The sequence below is a fragment of the Corvus hawaiiensis genome, chromosome 4 (assembly GCF_020740725.1).
Source record: "Corvus hawaiiensis isolate bCorHaw1 chromosome 4, bCorHaw1.pri.cur, whole genome shotgun sequence".
Classification (NCBI taxonomy): Eukaryota; Metazoa; Chordata; class Aves; order Passeriformes; family Corvidae; genus Corvus; species Corvus hawaiiensis.
In genome coordinates this window covers 65,605,283-65,623,446 of record NC_063216.1, presented here as the reverse complement: position 1 = coordinate 65,623,446, position 18,164 = coordinate 65,605,283, and the positions used below count along the sequence as shown (strand labels likewise).

General features: G+C 42.7%; 2 protein-coding genes across 5 annotated transcripts in view; one reads left to right on the top strand and one right to left on the bottom strand.

Annotated features, from left to right (window-relative positions):
* LAMB4 (laminin subunit beta 4) overlaps positions 1 to 18,164 on the bottom strand; it is a 40,445-nt gene that overhangs the window by 6,874 nt on the left and 15,407 nt on the right. The window contains exons 16-29 of the mRNA XM_048300523.1: positions 17,789 to 17,974; positions 16,484 to 16,605; positions 15,682 to 15,802; positions 14,574 to 14,751; positions 13,068 to 13,211; positions 12,606 to 12,837; positions 10,851 to 11,008; positions 9,100 to 9,324; positions 7,779 to 7,999; positions 6,509 to 6,605; positions 5,817 to 6,192; positions 5,293 to 5,453; positions 1,989 to 2,194; positions 906 to 1,109 (exon numbers count right to left, since the gene is read on the bottom strand). Coding sequence (XP_048156480.1) covers positions 906 to 1,109; positions 1,989 to 2,194; positions 5,293 to 5,453; positions 5,817 to 6,192; positions 6,509 to 6,605; positions 7,779 to 7,999; positions 9,100 to 9,324; positions 10,851 to 11,008; positions 12,606 to 12,837; positions 13,068 to 13,211; positions 14,574 to 14,751; positions 15,682 to 15,802; positions 16,484 to 16,605; positions 17,789 to 17,974 — 2,631 coding nt within the window. The remainder of the gene's footprint in view (positions 1 to 905; positions 1,110 to 1,988; positions 2,195 to 5,292; positions 5,454 to 5,816; positions 6,193 to 6,508; positions 6,606 to 7,778; positions 8,000 to 9,099; positions 9,325 to 10,850; positions 11,009 to 12,605; positions 12,838 to 13,067; positions 13,212 to 14,573; positions 14,752 to 15,681; positions 15,803 to 16,483; positions 16,606 to 17,788; positions 17,975 to 18,164) is intronic.
* The window catches only part of LOC125324540, a 35,269-nt gene that overhangs the window by 11,392 nt on the left and 5,713 nt on the right, over positions 1 to 18,164 (top strand). For all 4 annotated transcript variants that reach the window (XR_007203029.1, XR_007203027.1, XR_007203026.1 and 1 more), the window contains one exon: positions 9,850 to 10,058. The gene's annotated coding sequence lies outside the window, so the exon portion shown is untranslated. The remainder of the gene's footprint in view (positions 1 to 9,849; positions 10,059 to 18,164) is intronic.

Here is an 18,164-nt window from a genome sequence, read left to right as displayed (position 1 = left end):
TATTATCACGGAGCTGCCTGAGGCTGGTGCACACCAAAGGCGATGTCCGGGCAGCCTGGCTGGCGCTCCCCAGCTCGGCAGATGCCTGTGGCTGCCGTTGCTGCGTGTCCTTGGGCCCCAGGGCGGTGCCCCAGTTGCTAATTTCCATGCCTGCTGGCTGGGATGCAGTGTCGCGTGCATTTTCAAAAGAGGAAATGGATGCCCAGGCATCCTGCAGGGACAGGACAAAGCCACAGCAGAATGGAATTTCTGCTGGAAAATGTGTTTTGCCTATAACTGTAACAGGCATCACCTCTGACTGTTAATAAGAACAGACTCTTTACTGGCGTTTTGGGATTTGTCTGTTTTGTTTCCTTGGCATATGTTGCACTGGCCACACTTTGCTTGAATTATTTTTCACTGCTACTGTGCAGTACAGTCGACTAATTGATGCCCTCTTAAATATCACTTGGGGCAGAAAAGCTTCATCTTGAAATTATTTTCAAAAGCTATTTATTGGCAAACATAAGAGTAGTATGAAGTTGTATAAATAGAGCTTAACACCATGCACAGCAGTAATCCCATTGCAATAAGCATGTCAGGCTACTGACAAATGGTGCAATTTGAATCTTTCCCAGTAAAAATACAGACAATACTAGCCTGAAACCACCAACTCCCATAGACACAGGGCACCATGACTTTTGAAATCTTGGCAGCTGTGAGGAGGAAGACCTAGATAAAGCCAGTCTCTTGGTGGGGCTGGCACCTGGTACTGAATCATGATAGGTCTATGATGTTGGCACAAAGTCCATCACTATGTCACTGCTCTTCGTCCTAAGAGCAGGTGAGTTTTTGTAGATTTGTGACCTCCCAAATCTCATCCTCCATCCATTTCACTGAACAAAGGCAGGTTTGATATACAGCACCTGATTCTCAGGTTCCTGTAGCTGAGTAGTCAAGTTATTTAGCAACACAGCAGTCTCCTCAGCTTTCCTGAAGGCCTCAGAGGAGAGAGGAAGAGCTCCACTGCAGTCTGGGCCACCACACTGCCTTAGTCCGTGACTGTCCTGGCACAAAGCTCCCCCACAGGCTGCTGTGGCACATGGCTGGTCTCCTGGCACACCACAGATCTGCAATAAGGAAGATGCTTATGTCAGGACTCCTCTGGGGGCCTGAGATACATTCCTGAGGGAATGAAAATGTTTGACATCATATGAACATTGAATATAGGATGGGATTTTCCCTAAGACACAGCATCTGGTCTCTACAAAGAGGGGTATCACTGCCAGTTACAGGTCCCTCTCCCCTGATTTGAAGGATGCAATGGCAGCCCATGGCTCTGAGCATCCTTGCAGGAGCCATCTGTTAGGCTCCATGTGTTACACTAAGACCCTTGCTTCACTCTTCTTTAACAAAAGGGCTGAAACCATTCCCTAACCATATCCAGCCCATGGGTCAATGGCTTCTTGTAATGGATCCAGGTAATCTCTAACAGAAAAAAAAAAAAGCATGTCTAGCCCTCCATGTATTTTGACACAGATGTGGAACGTAAAGGCTTAGGTGGATGATCTCTTCCAGATTTGTCATGAATTGGTGCTATCAAGTATTCATTGCTGCCCTGCAAAAGAACAGAAATCCCCTTCTTTCCCATAGGTGACACAAAGGATATGTGAGCACTCCCCATCAACCCTAGGACAAAGTCACTCTGCTTGGTTTAAGTTACTCATGGAGGAGGTTTGGGTTAATCTTTCTGAAATTACTCTGATGTCCTCTTGAGACTAGAGAGTGCTTAAACAGTTCCTTGTGCTGGGTCTGCCCTGGGAACAATGGCTTCCAGAAGGTTGGAAATAACTACAGCTGGGAAGTGCAGCTGTTTTTGATGTGACTACATGGCTGTGGCAATGAAGTGCCATTTTCTAGAATTAAAAATGCATGTAAGCACCATTTAAAAATAAAACCTACTACAACATCAAAAAAAGAGACTTTTCTTTAGTTTTCACAGCGCCTACCTTTTCATTCAAGTTTTGGATGTCAGGGCTTTTGATCATTCTGAGCTGTTGCAGCACATTGCTTGCTTTTAAGACCTGATGGTCCAACATAGCGAGTGCATGGTTCCTGGTGTACTCTGAGTATCTTACAACAGGGGTTGTCCCCCTGCTCTTCTGTTCTGCCAGCAATGATACTTCCAAGTGTTTCCTAATGTTGCTGACGGCCTCTGTACCAACAGAAATAGGGTTTAGTATCAACTGTATTTGGTTGCATTCAGTTTGTGCATTTACTTGAATTCTGGACAATTGGTGAGTGACAGGTGATTCACTGATGTTTGATTTGGGACAGCAGGGAAAGACAGGAACTGTCATTTCCTCAGCCAAGCTTTTTAATCCTTTTCTTATCCCGTTGCCAAATAGAAATAGTTATTGATGCTCATAAAACCTGCTAAACTAGATGAAAATATGGTGAATCCTATGTCATCCATAGGGTGCCAAGGTGTTTGAGAAGCCAACAGAATAGACAAAAGTGTGAAGAAGATCCCATTATTTGCACTAACTGCTACTGAGCTGTATTTATCAGTAGCTCATGCATTGCTGCCATTGTCGATTTGATAAAAGCTTCTGACATTTACAATGTTTTGGAGTTTAGGCAGGAAAACAGTTTCTGCCAGTTGTCATGAAATGATCAGTTCTCTGATTGTGAGTCAGGAAAGCATAGCACCCAAGAGTTAAGTGATCTGCTAGACTGAGACCAAAATTTAGATTACAAATGGGACTATGTGAGGGCTCTTTTGTCTCTGGAAAATCCAGTTTCAGGACTGATGCATTAAAAAATGCACTTCCACGATAAGCTCGTAGGCCAGGCAAAAAATGCTTTCCAGCAAGAGTCTTGTTTGGTCAGTAAAAGCTTTTCCTTAGGTAGGCTCAAAAGGGTTGGAGAATATTACATTTTTTGCAGATTAATAGCCCCAGAAAAGGATTCAGGCCTTTTGCAACACACATAATTTAAAGCTGCTACTGCTGCTGTTGAGGTTTCCTAGATCTCCAGGGAACCCAAATTTGTCCCCAAGTTCCTAGACAGAAGTATGTGCAGAGCCAGAAGTGATGTGTCAGCAATGAAAAAGCATTAGAGGTCTCTGATTAACATCTCTCTTTGTGCTGGTAACTGACTCAGTTACTAGTTGAAGTCAAAGACAAGACACTCAAGTCCTGTGTGCTTTGATTCAGGCTCTAAAGCCCTTGGCTGTGCTAAACATTGAAGCTGAACAATGTTTAGTTATCATGTGGAACCAGGGCTATTTATTTATCTTGTAATTCTTGGAAACAATATACAGTTTAAAGTTAGCTCCTAATACAAAATACCTGGCAAGAGACTGCTGTAACTCTACATCTAAGCCAGAGACTTTTTTTCTGTGCAACAATCCCATTGCAGGAATATTTCACAGTGGTTCAGCTCTGCATTAAGTGGCCTAAATGCATTTTCCACGTTTGGTTTGTGATGGAGCTGCAGAGACTCCAAGTTCCTTTACATTAAACACAGTGTCTTAGCCCAGGCTTGATTCACAGCCTAGGAAGCTGCTCTCACTGCATTACTGTACTGCAGCGGCTGCAAAGCCAGGGGGCCAAGGCTGGGGAGCCATAATTTAATGAGATCTCATAGACTGCAAACATTCTTCTAAGGACACTTGTGCCTTGGTTTTTCCAATGGTTTTAATTCATCATTAGATATTGATGTTTCCAGGTCAGCTAGCTGAATGTATGCATGTGAGGAAAACGCTGACTCCCAATCCTCTGCAAAGAGATGTAGGCAGGAGCTCATTCTTCACATGTGTCTGGGGCACAAGTGCCAGATGCACCCCAGATGGTGTATGTGACCATATCCTGCTCCACCCCAGCAAAAAAAAGGAAAAAGCAGACAGAACCAGTTAGAGGATGTGCTTCTGGTCCAAAATGAAGATGAAGAGAGGAGCTAGTCTCTCTCCTGGTATCAGAAAAGCTGGTTATCTTGAGGGAAATGTTATTTTTATGCTATTAGATGCTTGGTAGCAGAACCAATGAATATTTGTGGCCCTGATACGAAATTCAGCTTAAATTCAAGGTCTTCCCGTCCCCACACTCCCATGTGCTTTTTATAGGGCTGTTTATCTGTCTCCAGAGGCCAAAAGATGAAGTGGGTTTGGAATGTGACCAGAGAGCACCATGGATGCTTCAGCTGTGCGTCCACTGACCTCCCTGGGATTTATTCTTTGTCTTTCTGCCTTTCTCAGTCTACACAAGGCTCAGTTGAATTGGGAAGCAGAGCCTGGGAGAGCTGTGCTGGCTGCTCACACAGGGACCTGAGCTGAGGAGCTGCCCCAGGGGGCTGCCAAGTACAACAGGGCACGGGAGCCCTAAATCTTAGTTAATCCCTCTTTTCCCCTCTTCCATTCCCTCCACATCACATTTTGTTGACTTTTCCTTTTTTTTTTTTTTTTTTTTTAAATCTTATCTAGGCCGAGTTTTTCTTTCCTGAATGAAACACAGAGGAACTGTAAGTGGGAGTGCATTGCTTGTAGCTTGTGTGTTCTGTGGTGGGCACCCTATCTTCTGGGGGTTCATATCTTGGCAGTCATCTCTTGGGAGAGGATTCTGCTGACCATCTCCTGCCATTGTGGGTGGTCTAGCATCTGTTCAGAGCCCTGCCTGGTACATCCCCATCTTTATCCAGAAACCAGTCTGGGACATTATCATTACAGCTATTAGGAGCTGATGGAGACTATATTTAGCTCAAGCACAGACGGTGTAATTCTTTCAAAAATGCCAAGGAGCTCTGTTCTGCTTTCACATTCTTTGATGATGGAGAGCTACTTCTGTATCACATAAAGTGAAGTATTTTCCCATGGGAACACTAAGAAGCTGCACTGTGACACTATGCTTTAATTAAACAAACCATTCCTGTACAAGATCGTTTAAGTATTCCTATGAGCAAGAGGAGTCAAATGTGGGGGGAAAATCCTTTGCTGTTCTACTGCATGGTCTGTGAGTCTGTACTGAGAAACTGGGTGACTTTTATATTATTATGTAAGCATTTGGATTCATGAGACTTCTGACTGATGTGACCCTGGCATATGCATCTGAAGTTTGGGATGCTAGAAATCACAGCATTTTAAGATAAAAGAGAATTTGGAAAGTCAGTATAAAATGTTGTTAGTGTCAACATTTTTGTGCTACCACAGGAAGCTAAAATCTAGGGATCTTTGAAATGTTGTATGGTTTAATGATGAGAAAGAATCCCAGAATTTCAGGGAAAATGTCCACCCATTTCAATTCAATGCTGGCTTACCTTTGAAGTTCAAGTAATGAAAACTTTGATGCAGATGTATTTTCTGTTGTAGAAGTTCAAACACTAGGTCAGCTTCTTTTCCAATATCTTCTATGTTCTTGTTAAGGTCAGGAAACTCATGGGGCAAACTGTGAAGGGGATCCATCTGTGTAACTTTTTGTCTGAAGGGGAAAATACAAGTATGCAGAAGTCAGACTAGATTGTTCTTAAACTAGAACTGAGTTGCACAATATTTTAGAGGGCAAGAGATACATTTATAAATAAACAGAAACATTTAATTGTAATGCCTTATTTAGAAGACCTTTAGTATGAACTGGAAAATTCCAGCATTTAATTATGTCTGTATGGGTTAGGCATGTATTAAGGATTATTTTGTTCACAGATCTATTGAAAACAGTGACTTAGTAGTCCAGCATCTGTGTGCTGATCAGAAGTGGGACTTGATGTGTAGGGAAAGCTGGTGGAGTCTGGGGGATGACAGTTTCTCAGCCAAGGGATTTTTTCAGGAGCAGCCTAGCCCTTACTGAAGGTAGCCTTGAAAATCCCTGATGCCTGAAAGGGCCTCCAGTGAAAGGACAGGATGTTTCAAAATTTGTTCAGTTTCAGAAATGGCATCTTCAAAGGCTTTGAAGCGCATGTCACAGCTGGGCATTCGTCCTCCTTTATCTTCCAGCTTTGCTGCAAACCTCATTAACCCCTGCACAGTCTGAGCAAGGGCAGCAATTTCAGTGTCCCACTGATCAAAACAAAGATGACACTGACGGCAGGAGGGAAAGTCCTTCTCAAAGCCGCGGCCGCACTGGTCACAGAGCCGGCCAGTGACGCCAGCACGGCAGTTACACGCGCCGGTGGCTTTGTCGCACGTGGGATGGCGGGTCCCATCCAGGTTACATTCACATGCTGCAAGAAAGGAACACAGGTTACATCCAGTTTTTCCCTTTCTGTGGGATTAATGCTTGCAAAAGGTGCATTTCAAGGTAATAAAAGCAAACCAGTGTTTGAGTTAGAGCAAGTTGGGCTGCACAGTAATGGCTCTTCTTCATCTCTGACTTCCATCTTAACCATTGAAATAACAATATAGATAATATAGATGTCCATCTCATACACACAAGTATATGAAAGGCTGTTTCTCTACATGTATGCCCTGTGAATATAAAAGGTAAGCATTTATGTTGAGGCAGTTTCTAATCCAATTGTCCCACTTAATAATACTTACAAGCACAATGCATCTGGGGATTGCCAAAGTAGTTTTCCTCACATTCATTACAGCATCTTCCACTGTAACCTGGCTTACATGGACACTGGCCTGTAACCTGTAAAGACAGTTAGGACTGAATAACTTCCAGCAGAGCCATAGGGCTGGATATACATTATTTCAGCTGTACAAGGACTGCAGCAACACTGCTTGCCCACAGTCTTTGAACACCATGGTTTATACAGTATTGGCCCAACTTTCCTGTCTTCCTCCTGAAGGTTCTGAAAACAAAATGCAGTCTGAGAAATGGCTTTACTTTACTAATGTCAGAGATTTTGTATGATCCAATCTACTGATGCCCTTTGAGAACTCATCCTTTGACTGTCATCTGAGAGGATTCTTTTTCTTTGCAAAACAGACTACTTTTTTATTTTTGCTGGATCAAAGTACTCATCTGAACATTTCAACTTTAAACTACACAATATATCAATTGTAACTGAAAACCTCGAAGGTATATCATGCACATTGCCCTAGAAAAATTATTTTGTAATTCAGCTGTTAAATTAAACTGCAGGGAATGACAACTTTGATAACTGCTAGTAGTTCTTTGAGGTCAAGAACTAAGTTTGCTATAAAAAATAATAAATCTACTAAATAAACTGGAACAAGCTGAGAGCATATTGAAAGAAAAATGTGCAAACACATCAGCAAGACCTTAGGATAAGCTCCTGGTGCTCTGAAGTCAATAGCAAAATTGCTGTTGACTCCATGGGATCACAATTTCACCTCTCCATTCTGAAACTCTGTTTAATTTTTTCTACATTCCAATCCTAAAATGTGCACAGGAATTAAAGATGAGAAAAGGTACTCTAGTAGTCTGCTAGATGAGGCATGATTAATGTAATGGCCACAGCTGCTACTTTATGAAAATAAACACTTTAAAAATACTCATAAGACTCTGGGGTCCAAGCTTGGATTTCTTTCTTCCCTATATGCATATTTATGAGGCAGTTTTTTCCTATGTGACATCTTTTTACAAAGTATTTCTAAGATCCACTTGACAAAGAAACAACAGGCAAAGAGAAATTGCTTACCAGCAAAGCCACATTATCAGAACAGCACTTTTGATTTAATGACTCACAGTGTGATTGCACCAACTACAAACTTTCAAAGAATTTTTTGTTTTCAGGGAGTATGACAAAAAAACAATCATCATTAATAAGAGGGTCCCCACTTTGTCATGTCAAAACACCAGCACCCTGATTCCTGGAAAGCAGAGTAATTTTCTTGCCTGGTTGCACTGGTTGCTTTGGGAATTTTTTGGATCACAGTCACAGGTCTGACATCCTTTTCCGCTAGCCAGGTCCCAGTAGCCAGAGGCACACTGGTCACATGTGGCACCCAGCACATTGGGCAGGCAAGGACAAGCTCCTGTGGCTGGGTCACACAGGCAGGCTGCATCCCCCCCTGGGCACATGGCAGGGTGAACACCTGCCAGATTGCACATGCAGCCTGGAAAAAGAAGGACAATTACTACAGCAGACAGTAATACAGACAGCTGATGGACAGTCAGAGCTGGATATAAAGCCCTTGCTGTAGGTTTCTTTCTAGTGACTTCGAGCACGTTTACTCCAATACACATTACCTATCTTTCTATAATGACTTATATATGGCTTTGAGAAAACTTACTGTGAATGTTCAACACTTTTAATACAGGCACAAAAAATGAAGGCTCAGTGAATTTTGAATCTTATTAGAATGCAATGTTAAATATGTTGGGTAAGGATAAGTTGATTTACAGTAGGCATTATCCAGTGTGGGAATCCCCAGTAAGCCAAGTAAGTTAAAAAGCCTTCCTTGTGAGGAGCCAGAAGTTCTTGCTTAACCATTTCTAACAGACATCTTCCAAGAATGAACAAGGGATGGGCTTGGACTATATTTTAGAGATTCCCAGAAAAACAGTTTCTTGACTACAGTTATGATTATCTTGGCCATAGAAATTAAATCCTCGATCAGGCACATTTCTGAAAATGATTATTGAGAAAAATTGTGAAGAAGCTTGTGCCTTGCTTTTCCTTACCCTCCTGCCGTTCTGTTCAAAGTGCTGAGTTATTGATGAGTCCTCATGGAATTTATTAAATTGCCTTAACACTCTCACTCTAGCCACTTAATGAAAACAACTGGTAAGGCAGGAAGTTCAGCAAGGGATCATCTGGCTAACTGAGCATTGCTTAGTTGGCATCAGCCAATGGTGTGGATAAACAATTATCTTTGATTCCTTTACTTTTGATTCCTTCCTGAATAAGCTGAATGAATATTTATTTTTCTAACAGTGAGTACGGCCTTCATTTCACAAATGAGTATTCTCTAGGAGTGATATTTAGTATGAGATTTAGTGAGACTTGGATTACAAAGAATTTAATAGATGTCATATTATTTGTATCACTGATATATTTGGTAATTAGAAAAATATATTTGTGATCCTTATATTTTGCTCTATTCACCTGCTTTAGTTTTGCTCTCCCTCCAAGGTCTAGCCTCTCCTTATAGCCTATTTTTGTTAAAAAATTTCTTGGTAGTAAAACACAGTTGCAGTGCTGTTACTTACTTACTTTGACAGTTTTGATTGAGGGCTGAGCCAAAGTAACCTGGTTTGCAGAACTGGCAGTTTGCACCATGGGTGTTGTGTAAACACTTGGTGCATTCCCCGGTGACCCTGTTACAGGACTCTGGGTCTGTCAAATCAATGTTGTTGTTGCAGGGACATGGTGCACAGTCAAGCCCAGGGCTGCTTGGGTTTTTGTAGAATCCACTAGGACACTCATCACACTGATTGCCTGTCAGAGGAAGGTAAAAATAATTGCTGGCTGATGGCAATTCAAGTGAAACATGTAATTTCCAGTAATATTGTTAAAAGGTTCAGACTGCCTGTTCAAATGCACATTTCCAACGGAAAATATCCACCTGTTTGAGACCATTGCCCTTTAATCCTCTGATCAGTTTAAATTATATCTTCCTCACTGAAACCTGATGGAAATGCACCCTCCTCATCCCAAGTTGTTTATACCAAGGAAGTCCTTTCAGCAAGAGCAAATAGATGCCCCCTCACACAACACCTCCAAACATCTTTTTTCATTGAAGTCCATTCAATGGCAGTAGTCAGGGTTGACCATATTTGCAGGATTTTCGTTGGCCCTTCACTCCAACAGCAGCATTGGAGGGTGGGGGGTGCCCAGGAGTTCAGATGAACTCTGAAATGCTCTGTCCTTGTTTGCTGGCATTACAACTATTTCTGCATTTCATCCCAATGCCTGCTCTGATTTGGGTGCTACCTCTGCATCTCAAAAACCTTTTTTGTGCAGGCTGGTGTTCCTGGAACCACATCCACTGGTTCATCCTCAGCCAAGGACTCTGTTCCTTCACTGTGCTCCTCAGGACCCAGAGCCTTTCTCAATCTCTGAGAAAGTGAGAGCACTGCCACAAAGGTGACCAAGTCTTGCTGGAAAGGAGCAGGAGGAATAAAGTCCAAAACTGAGGAGTGCAGCAATTTGTGAGGACAGAAGTCCCCTGGGTGAGTACCAACAAGAATAATTTTGGGCCTATGACAATTACTCAAGCAAAACCACTCTTGACTTATAATGGAACCTTGCCTAAGTAAAGATGACAGCATTGGTTTAATTTTCAGCAGTGCTTCCCATTAAGCTTTGGTCCCATCACAGGAGATCTTTCTAATGCCCAGGGGAAGGGAAATATCTTCAGCTTTCACTTCAGCAATTCAAGCTAAGTCAACAAGATCTTAGGAAATGAGGAATCAGTTTGCTGCAAAAATATCTGCATTTGAGACAGCTGAGAATAGAAATCTCATTTCTAAAGTGACCATTTGAACCATGAAGCAGTCACTTTTACGCATAAATGTCAAAGAGTTTCCTCTACATGGAGAAAGACTTTCTCTGATTAGGAAATCTTATCAGCTCTTTTTGATGCCCTATTCTTTCCCATTTGGGCTTCCAATGCTTCTTTTTCAGAGGTGATGAGCAACTGCAGTTCTCCCCGCACTCCCCACCAGATTAATGGAGTGCCCCTGGAGAGGAGATTTCCAGAGAGTGACATCAGAATAATTAATGTCTTCACTGTATCCACATAGGTGAATCCCTTTTTAAAACACTAACTGCACAATTCCCATTCTTCTTAGTCAGAACTTACCCACATAATTTCACTAAACCTGAGTGCTAACTCTTCTTAGCTGTTTTTTTACCATTACCTCACTTGTTATTTCTGAACATATGACAGATGGAGGATGATCATTTTTTTCTCTTATGTTAATTTTAGTAGTATCAAAACTGGTCCTTACTTTGCTTCGTACCTGAATATCCCTCGAGACAATTACAGACTAGCTGTGCAGACTGGGAGTCCTGGTAACAGGAACGTGCAAAATACCTATTGCTTGTAGGTGCCCCTGGGCACATGCATGGGCGGCAGGGTTCTCCATCCAGAGGATTTCCATAATAGCCATCCATGCACCTGCCAAAGCAGTCAACACAAAGCAGGACAAATTGTCAAGTGCTCCATGCAGGTGAATCAATTTATATGTATATATTTAAATTAATATTCCAGATCATTGTAATGCTATCTCCATCAGTTGGTATACATATATCAAGCTTCAAAGGTGTTCTAAAATGGAAAATCAGAGCTTCATTCTCAAAATCTGGAGCAAAAAGAAAAAGACACGTTTTCCTTTCAAGGAGTGTTTGGGAAGACTTTCACCTACTCTGGAACAATTTTAATCTAAATGATTATGATATGGTATATCACACATGTTCTGCGTAGGCAGCTAAAACCTGCCATGTAAATATTCTGTATATTTGCCTATCAGCACATATATTCATCTATTTCTATACAGACATACACAGAGTGGTTGGCATGACATTAGAAAATGCTGGCACAGGCAAAAAAAGCAATGATTCATAACGAGCACTCAGAGAATACTGCATATTTTAGATGGAACATATGTATTGAGCCATGCTCTGTCTGACATGTTCTGCAAACCTGGGGAAATGGCTCTTTCAAGGTGCTGGTGGCTGTGCTGTTACCTGGACTGGTGGGAGACTTTCAAGGCTCCCTGGGGGCTCAGCCACCCTTCCTACCACTGCTGTTTCCGCATCCCAACCCCCTGTGGTTCTGCAGCTGCGGCAACAGCAACACAGTGGCTTCTGAAGCATCCTGTCTTTGATCTGCTTTACTATGGCAAATGGGAACACAGTTCTCCATATGTATACAGGCAAGGCTAAAAGACTTGGCTATCTAATTATCCTCCCCCTGGGGTCTGGAGATCCTGTAGAGCCACAGGGCAACAAGTGTTTCCGTCTCCCATTTTTAATCTGTTTGCCGTCTACAAGTACAACAGCCAAAGACTGTACTGTCTAAAAGCACCGCAGGAAAAGCTCAACAGGTTTCATGGGGAAATCCTCTTAAAAGTGAATGACAGGTACAGTACAGCCAAACTAAACTAAACAAACTTAATTTTGATGTCCATGTTGAACTGTGATACTGCTTCCAGTGTACAGAATAAAAAATAGGAGCAGTGCTCTGAACAGAGCTGGAACATGTGGGTAAAGTCATTTGCTGCTGATATGGAACTAATACGACCAGCAAACAGGGCATGTTTACTTATGTTCCTTAGAGGTAATTGCAGGTATTAAAATGAGTATTCAGCACGAGGTTAGCCTCTTGATTAACCTCGTGCTGAATTTTAAATTTGAAAGCTGGCAATTTGAAAGCTGGCAGGAGTCAGTTTATCCCACATGCAGCGCTTTGTGTGTGTCTCCAAGCATGTGGTGTCATGGCCTCCGTGTCTCAAATGCCTTCTTGCAGGGAGCCCACTGCAATGCTGAGTGCATGCCCTACCTGCAGTCCACCCACAGGCATTGCATGCACACTCCCACATGCATTTGCCAAAGAAATAGGTACCTGACATTCAGTAGCCAGGCTCGGTTTCATCCTGGTTTGGGTACATGTTTCCTGTTAAGGTCATCAATGCATTTGTAGACCCCCAGCTACACAGGCATTTTGGAGAGCACCAGTGTCTGGGGGAGCTTTGCAGCACCGCCCATCAACTGACCTTTCACAGTGGCTTCCAGCTGTAAACCCATGGCAGTTGAGGCACACTCCAGTCAGAGGGTCGCACAGCTCCGCATGGCCATTACAAGGGCAAGGACGGCAGTGGGGGAATCCAAAGTACCCAGCCAAGCAGCGGCTGCAGCGCTGGCCATCCACCTCCCGGCGGCAGGAGCACTGCCCCGTCACCTGGTCGCACAGTGTGCTCAGCGAGCCTTGCGGGTGGCACTCGCACGCTGGAAAACACCAAAAGCAAAGCTGTGTCCTTAAAGTATTCCTGCCAAGCCATCCCATTGCTGACGCTGCTCAAAGGCAGCCAGGCAGCAGGGATGGAAAATCTGTTATTTGTGGAAACATTTTTTATATTGCTTCACACATAATCTGGGATTCAAAGCCCTAAAAATTGAGGTATGGGTGAAGAGCCAGCTAGTGGTACTGGTAGTGGTGCTGGCTGCTGAGCACTCACCGTAGCAGCCATGGAAGCCAAAGCCGTAGCTGCCTGCAGAGCAGGTGTCACAGCAGCGTCCCACGACGTTGGCTTTGCACTGACACTGGCCCCCCAGTTTACTACAGTTGGCATTCAGCGAGCCTTGGGCATTGCACTTACATGCTGGCAAGGAGAAAGAAAATCGAAACAGGTTTGGTTGTCAAGGAGTGTTACTGCTTTCATCAGCTTGCAGGTTTCACACTTTGAAATAGGTAGGAAAGAGCTTGATTATTCTTATCAGGGGTTCACTAACCTGATGATGGCCATGGTTTAGATCATTTCATGGTGTAGCATCAATGGTGATGGTATATCAGACACCAGCACAAGTCTTGGTGTTGCAGTTGCCACATTGAAGGCACTGCCTTCAGCAGGCATTTGGGGTAGGACAAAAAGGGAGTAGCAAGTGTAGATCCAGATGGAGATATCCTGAAGTCTAGAAAAGTTTGCTACAAATCTGCATCTAGCTGGAGCATGGGACATAATCTGCAATCTTGTACTTAGTCTGCATCTGTATACTATGTCTCTTTCTGGACACTTTGGACTAACTTGTTGAGTGAAGATGCTCTGCTAACTCACAGAGGATGTTTTCCCAGAATGCTCTGGAAAGCACTAAAAAACCAAAGTGCTGCATTTCACTGGGGGAATCTCATCACTTCAGGAATTAGGCTAATGGGGAGTTAGCACAGCCCAAGCCTAAATGAGGGGTATACTGGTTGCACAGCCATGACCTCATCACCTGATACTAGAGTGAGGCATCAGTCCTTCTAAAAATCACCCAATCCAAGTAGATTCTATCTCTTTGGAGGCATTGCTGCATGGCTCCCTGAAAGGAGCAGGCCACCAAAGTTGTTCAGAAAGGCCCCTCCTGTTACTGGAAGTGCAGAGAAGCTCCATTTCTCTGGGCCAAATACCTGGGAAGGTCTGTGAGCCACTGAGCTCAGCTAATCTTTCCATGGTGGGTCCAGGAGACTGCCTAGGAACTTCAAACCCCACCGGCCACTGCCTTCTTGTTGGAACATCATCAAGGTTTTCTTGATGAATCTCTTCCAGTATATTGACTTATGTGCCATCATGCCTGGAATCTTACTAAGGCATCCAGCTGGCCTACATCATCTAGAGAGAGGGCTTAGAAACTTCTCTGTCATTTTGCAGCAGCCAGAAAAGTAGGAAAGTTACTCCCTTGGCCATATGGTAAAGGCATCTGATACAAACGCTCTTCAGAAGACACAAAATCACTGCCATGGTCCCTGACATGCTGCTCCATGAAGCCCCTCAGGAGTGATGAACTCGGAGATTCATGCCACCAAGAGGTGTTTGTAGCACACATAGGATTCAGTGGGATGTACCCTGTGCATCCATGGATACCATGTGCTGACCAGGTTCACTTCTACTGCGGGCTGAGAGCTCTACAATCAACAAATCCTACAAACTCAAGGGAAAACCAGCAACTGCCCAGCCGAGCTGCCTGTGCAGGCTGGTCCTTACCGACGGCGCCGTTGTGAATTCGGGCTGACAAGCTCACTATGAGCCGCGCGCACGCTTCGGGCAGGACGTGAGGCCCAACTTCAGATGCAATTTCAATACAGTGATACTTCTGGTACTCATCTAAATCCTTTTCACTGCATAAATTCTCCACAGAGTTGATTCTGGGAATAAGTCCAAGCTTTGTCATTAAGAGAGAAAAGAAAATATTTTTGCTTAGATATATTGAAAACCAGAATTTCCCACATTCTCTTAATGTGCTTTCCATTGCAACAACAGAGGCCTGGAGCACTGGGTTTCCAAATCTGCAGCTGTGCCATTCTGTCATCTAAATTCACATTTATTCTGAAGGTCTAGACATTCCCTGAGTTCTTCAAATAAGAGAGACTGTGTTTAAAAAAATAAAATTATAATAAGACCTCAGATATGTGCTCAGAACTGGTCTTGCTGTGCTGGGTTAGTGACTCCAAAAGCAGCATCTGGCCAAAAATTTTACTTGTATTACTACGATAGAGAAAAATCAGCTGAAGGTTCTATGTCCAAGTATAGCCAGCCCTTGTCAGGTCCAGTTCTACAGCAATAATTAGAGAAATAGACTTAAAAATATTTTTCTCAAGAGAAGGACCTAAAATTAACACCCAGTTCCTGACTTGATGGAAACTTGGGAAGTATCTGGACCTGATTCCCAGAAAGTACACGACTAATTTTACTTTTCCATGTCATCTTTAATAATACCCATGATCCCTACAAATTAGAGATATTTTGAAAAACCAAGTGATGAGGAGCTGCACAAATTTATATCCATAGCTACAGCATCTTGTCAGCATATATGGGCTGTGTTCATAATCAATGAGCAACAGATAAAGGTACCTACTCTGACTATCAACATGTGCAACAAGTATGGCTTGATGTATTGCTCCATGAAAATTAAACCAGATACAATTCTGCCTTTCCATACAAAAATATGCAAACAGTGCCAACAGAGATAAGCAGAACCTGAACTTCTATTAAAACACACTATAAATTATTTTAAAATACTTCTAAATAGTCTGTAAAAAAAAATCACTGTGTATAAATACAACCTCAAGGGACTTGTGACAGAACTACTCACTGAGTCAATCAAGATGAATGATTTTGCCTTTTTGTCAGAGGCAGAGAGCTGAGAAAAATACACATCCACAAAATATTCCGTTCCCGGCTCCAAGCAGACTGGAGTTTGCAGAAGTGCAATCCTGTTTTGCAGAAATTAAGTACAGTTATAGCCAGGAGTCTGGACAAGACAAGTTTACTGGGTGTTGTGAGCTCTCCCTTCCCTCTGTGCCTGCAAACTAATGCCTGCAGCCTGGAGCAAGCCCTGCTGCTGTGAGGAGCACACCCAGCCCCACGCTTGCAGGCTTCGGGAAAGCTGCTGGACTTCTGCTGGATAATTCACCAAGTGTAATTTAAACCTGGGGAGATTAAACTGAAAATGGCAAAGGGGTTTGCAATTCACTGTTCATATTCATCCTCTCCTGTCCCTCTTTAATCAAGACATTGGTCACATCCTCTTAACTTCTCTCTATTCCTTACACAGGTCCAGGCTGAAAAGCTGGTTTTGAAAATAGGCTAGGACAGTGACTTTAAGTCAATATTTTCTTTCTATACTGAAGTAGCTGCAGTTGGATCTTCACCAGAGCAACAACCAGCACCAGCTGGATCTCAGGCTGCTCTCCTGGGTTTGGCAAACCTTTGCCAGACTGAGGAGTGGGGCATCAGACTTCCTTAGAGCCTACGTAGTATTGTGGTATGCCAGCTACAGAAAAGGCCACACATATGTTTCTGATCCCACTCTCCCACACGTGTTGCTCTGCAATGTTTCAGTAAATGATTTGTACACAGAAGATCTACAGGCAAAAAGACAGGAACAGTCAGACCTCTTTGTAGCTGGGAGAGGTAACTTGTGTGGCTCCGGTGAAAGGACCTTGTTTTTGCAGCGTTGACCTGACAAGATACCAGCAGGCTGGATGGCAACACTTGCAAGCCAGTCTTCCAAGAACTATAAACAAAAGACAAAAATTATGGTAATATTTTGTATCTGAAAAACCTGCTTTCTCTTTGCAATGGTTAATGAAAGCCATCTGAATGATTGCACACTGCAGCGACAAAACAGATTTTGTTCTTTACAGCACTGAAAAACAATGTCACTTGTGAAAAATTTATTGTATTTGCAATAGCTAATGAAAAACAGAGACGGAAATGGGACCTCAGCTGGTTCAAATGGAAACAGCTCTGTTAGAGTCATTGGAGTTGTTTCTTTTCTTAGCACAGTGTTATTCTGGAGATATCCTTCATTAGCTGCCTTCTCACACATCTAATAAGAAACAATAAACATAAAAGACTTTGTAACGAATGTATTTAAAACTCAACTCTTCAATCCTTAGTCAGAAAAAGCTACCTCAAACCAGCCCACTGAAAAATTGTTCTCATGTTTTAAGAAACTGGGAGATTTTTTTACCTTAGAGTGACAGTCAGAGAACAGAATACAATAGACAGCAGGAAAATCTTGAGTTGTGGGACTGTCCCAGAGAATTGCAAAAGAATAAGGCATATACAAAAGCTGGTACCAATAAAACGCTTGTGTTTTTGAAGACATGGGTGAGGACCTGAGTTTAACCAGATTTGGATTAACAGATTTCCCTAGACATGTCTTCATCATTGAGAAATCTTCTCCAGGCAAAAAATAGTAATTTGCTATTTTCCTACAATTTTCACACATCTCAGAGTCCAGCTGGAACAACTGGGAAGATAGATGCCTGCAAAAGGCCTGGATAAATATCTATGCAGATCACTCCTGCCTGTGCCCATTTTACTGCCCAAAAAAATCCCAGCTAGGAATACAGAATGCTTATCTAAAAGGAACTGCATTTTTCATGTGTTTGATTTGTGAGTAAAAGTATAGTCCAAGTATAGGTGCCAAAAGAGAAACATTCAGAAGATGAAATCTTGGCTGATGCTTAGAAAACAGTTGTAGTGCTGATTTTTCATATTTGAGTGGAAAGGGTTAAGGGGGTCAGTGGAGGGCATATTACTTGGTTGGCAAGGCAACTTGCTACTGGGTGAAAAGGCAAGGAATTTTAATTCTAAATATAAAGAATAGAACAAGTTTCTCATCCTATTATTGACAAAATAGACCCTGCATCTATCACAACATCACAAGACATGCAAGACATCACAAGTACCTCAGGCTCATAACGAATTGTGATATCAAAGTCCATAGCAAAGGGAACATTGTTGATGGCAAATCTCAGCCCAGCTCCACTGGGAACACGGGCGAAGCCATGTCCTGTCCATGTGACAGCTCGAGCAGCGCTGGGCTGCCGGAACACCACTTCTGAAACCGAGTCCTGTCCAAACTGCATCGCACCCTGCAAAGACACATTGACATTTCCATCAAGACACAGAGTAAAATTACAAAAAAAACAAACTCAGAAAAAAGAAAGGAAATACTTTTGCCACACTGTTTACTTATTTTAGCCATCAGTCTCATTTTCTGAACAAGCTCAAAATTGACAATCTAAGAACTCTCCCAAAGATAGGATGTTTAGGGTCACATGT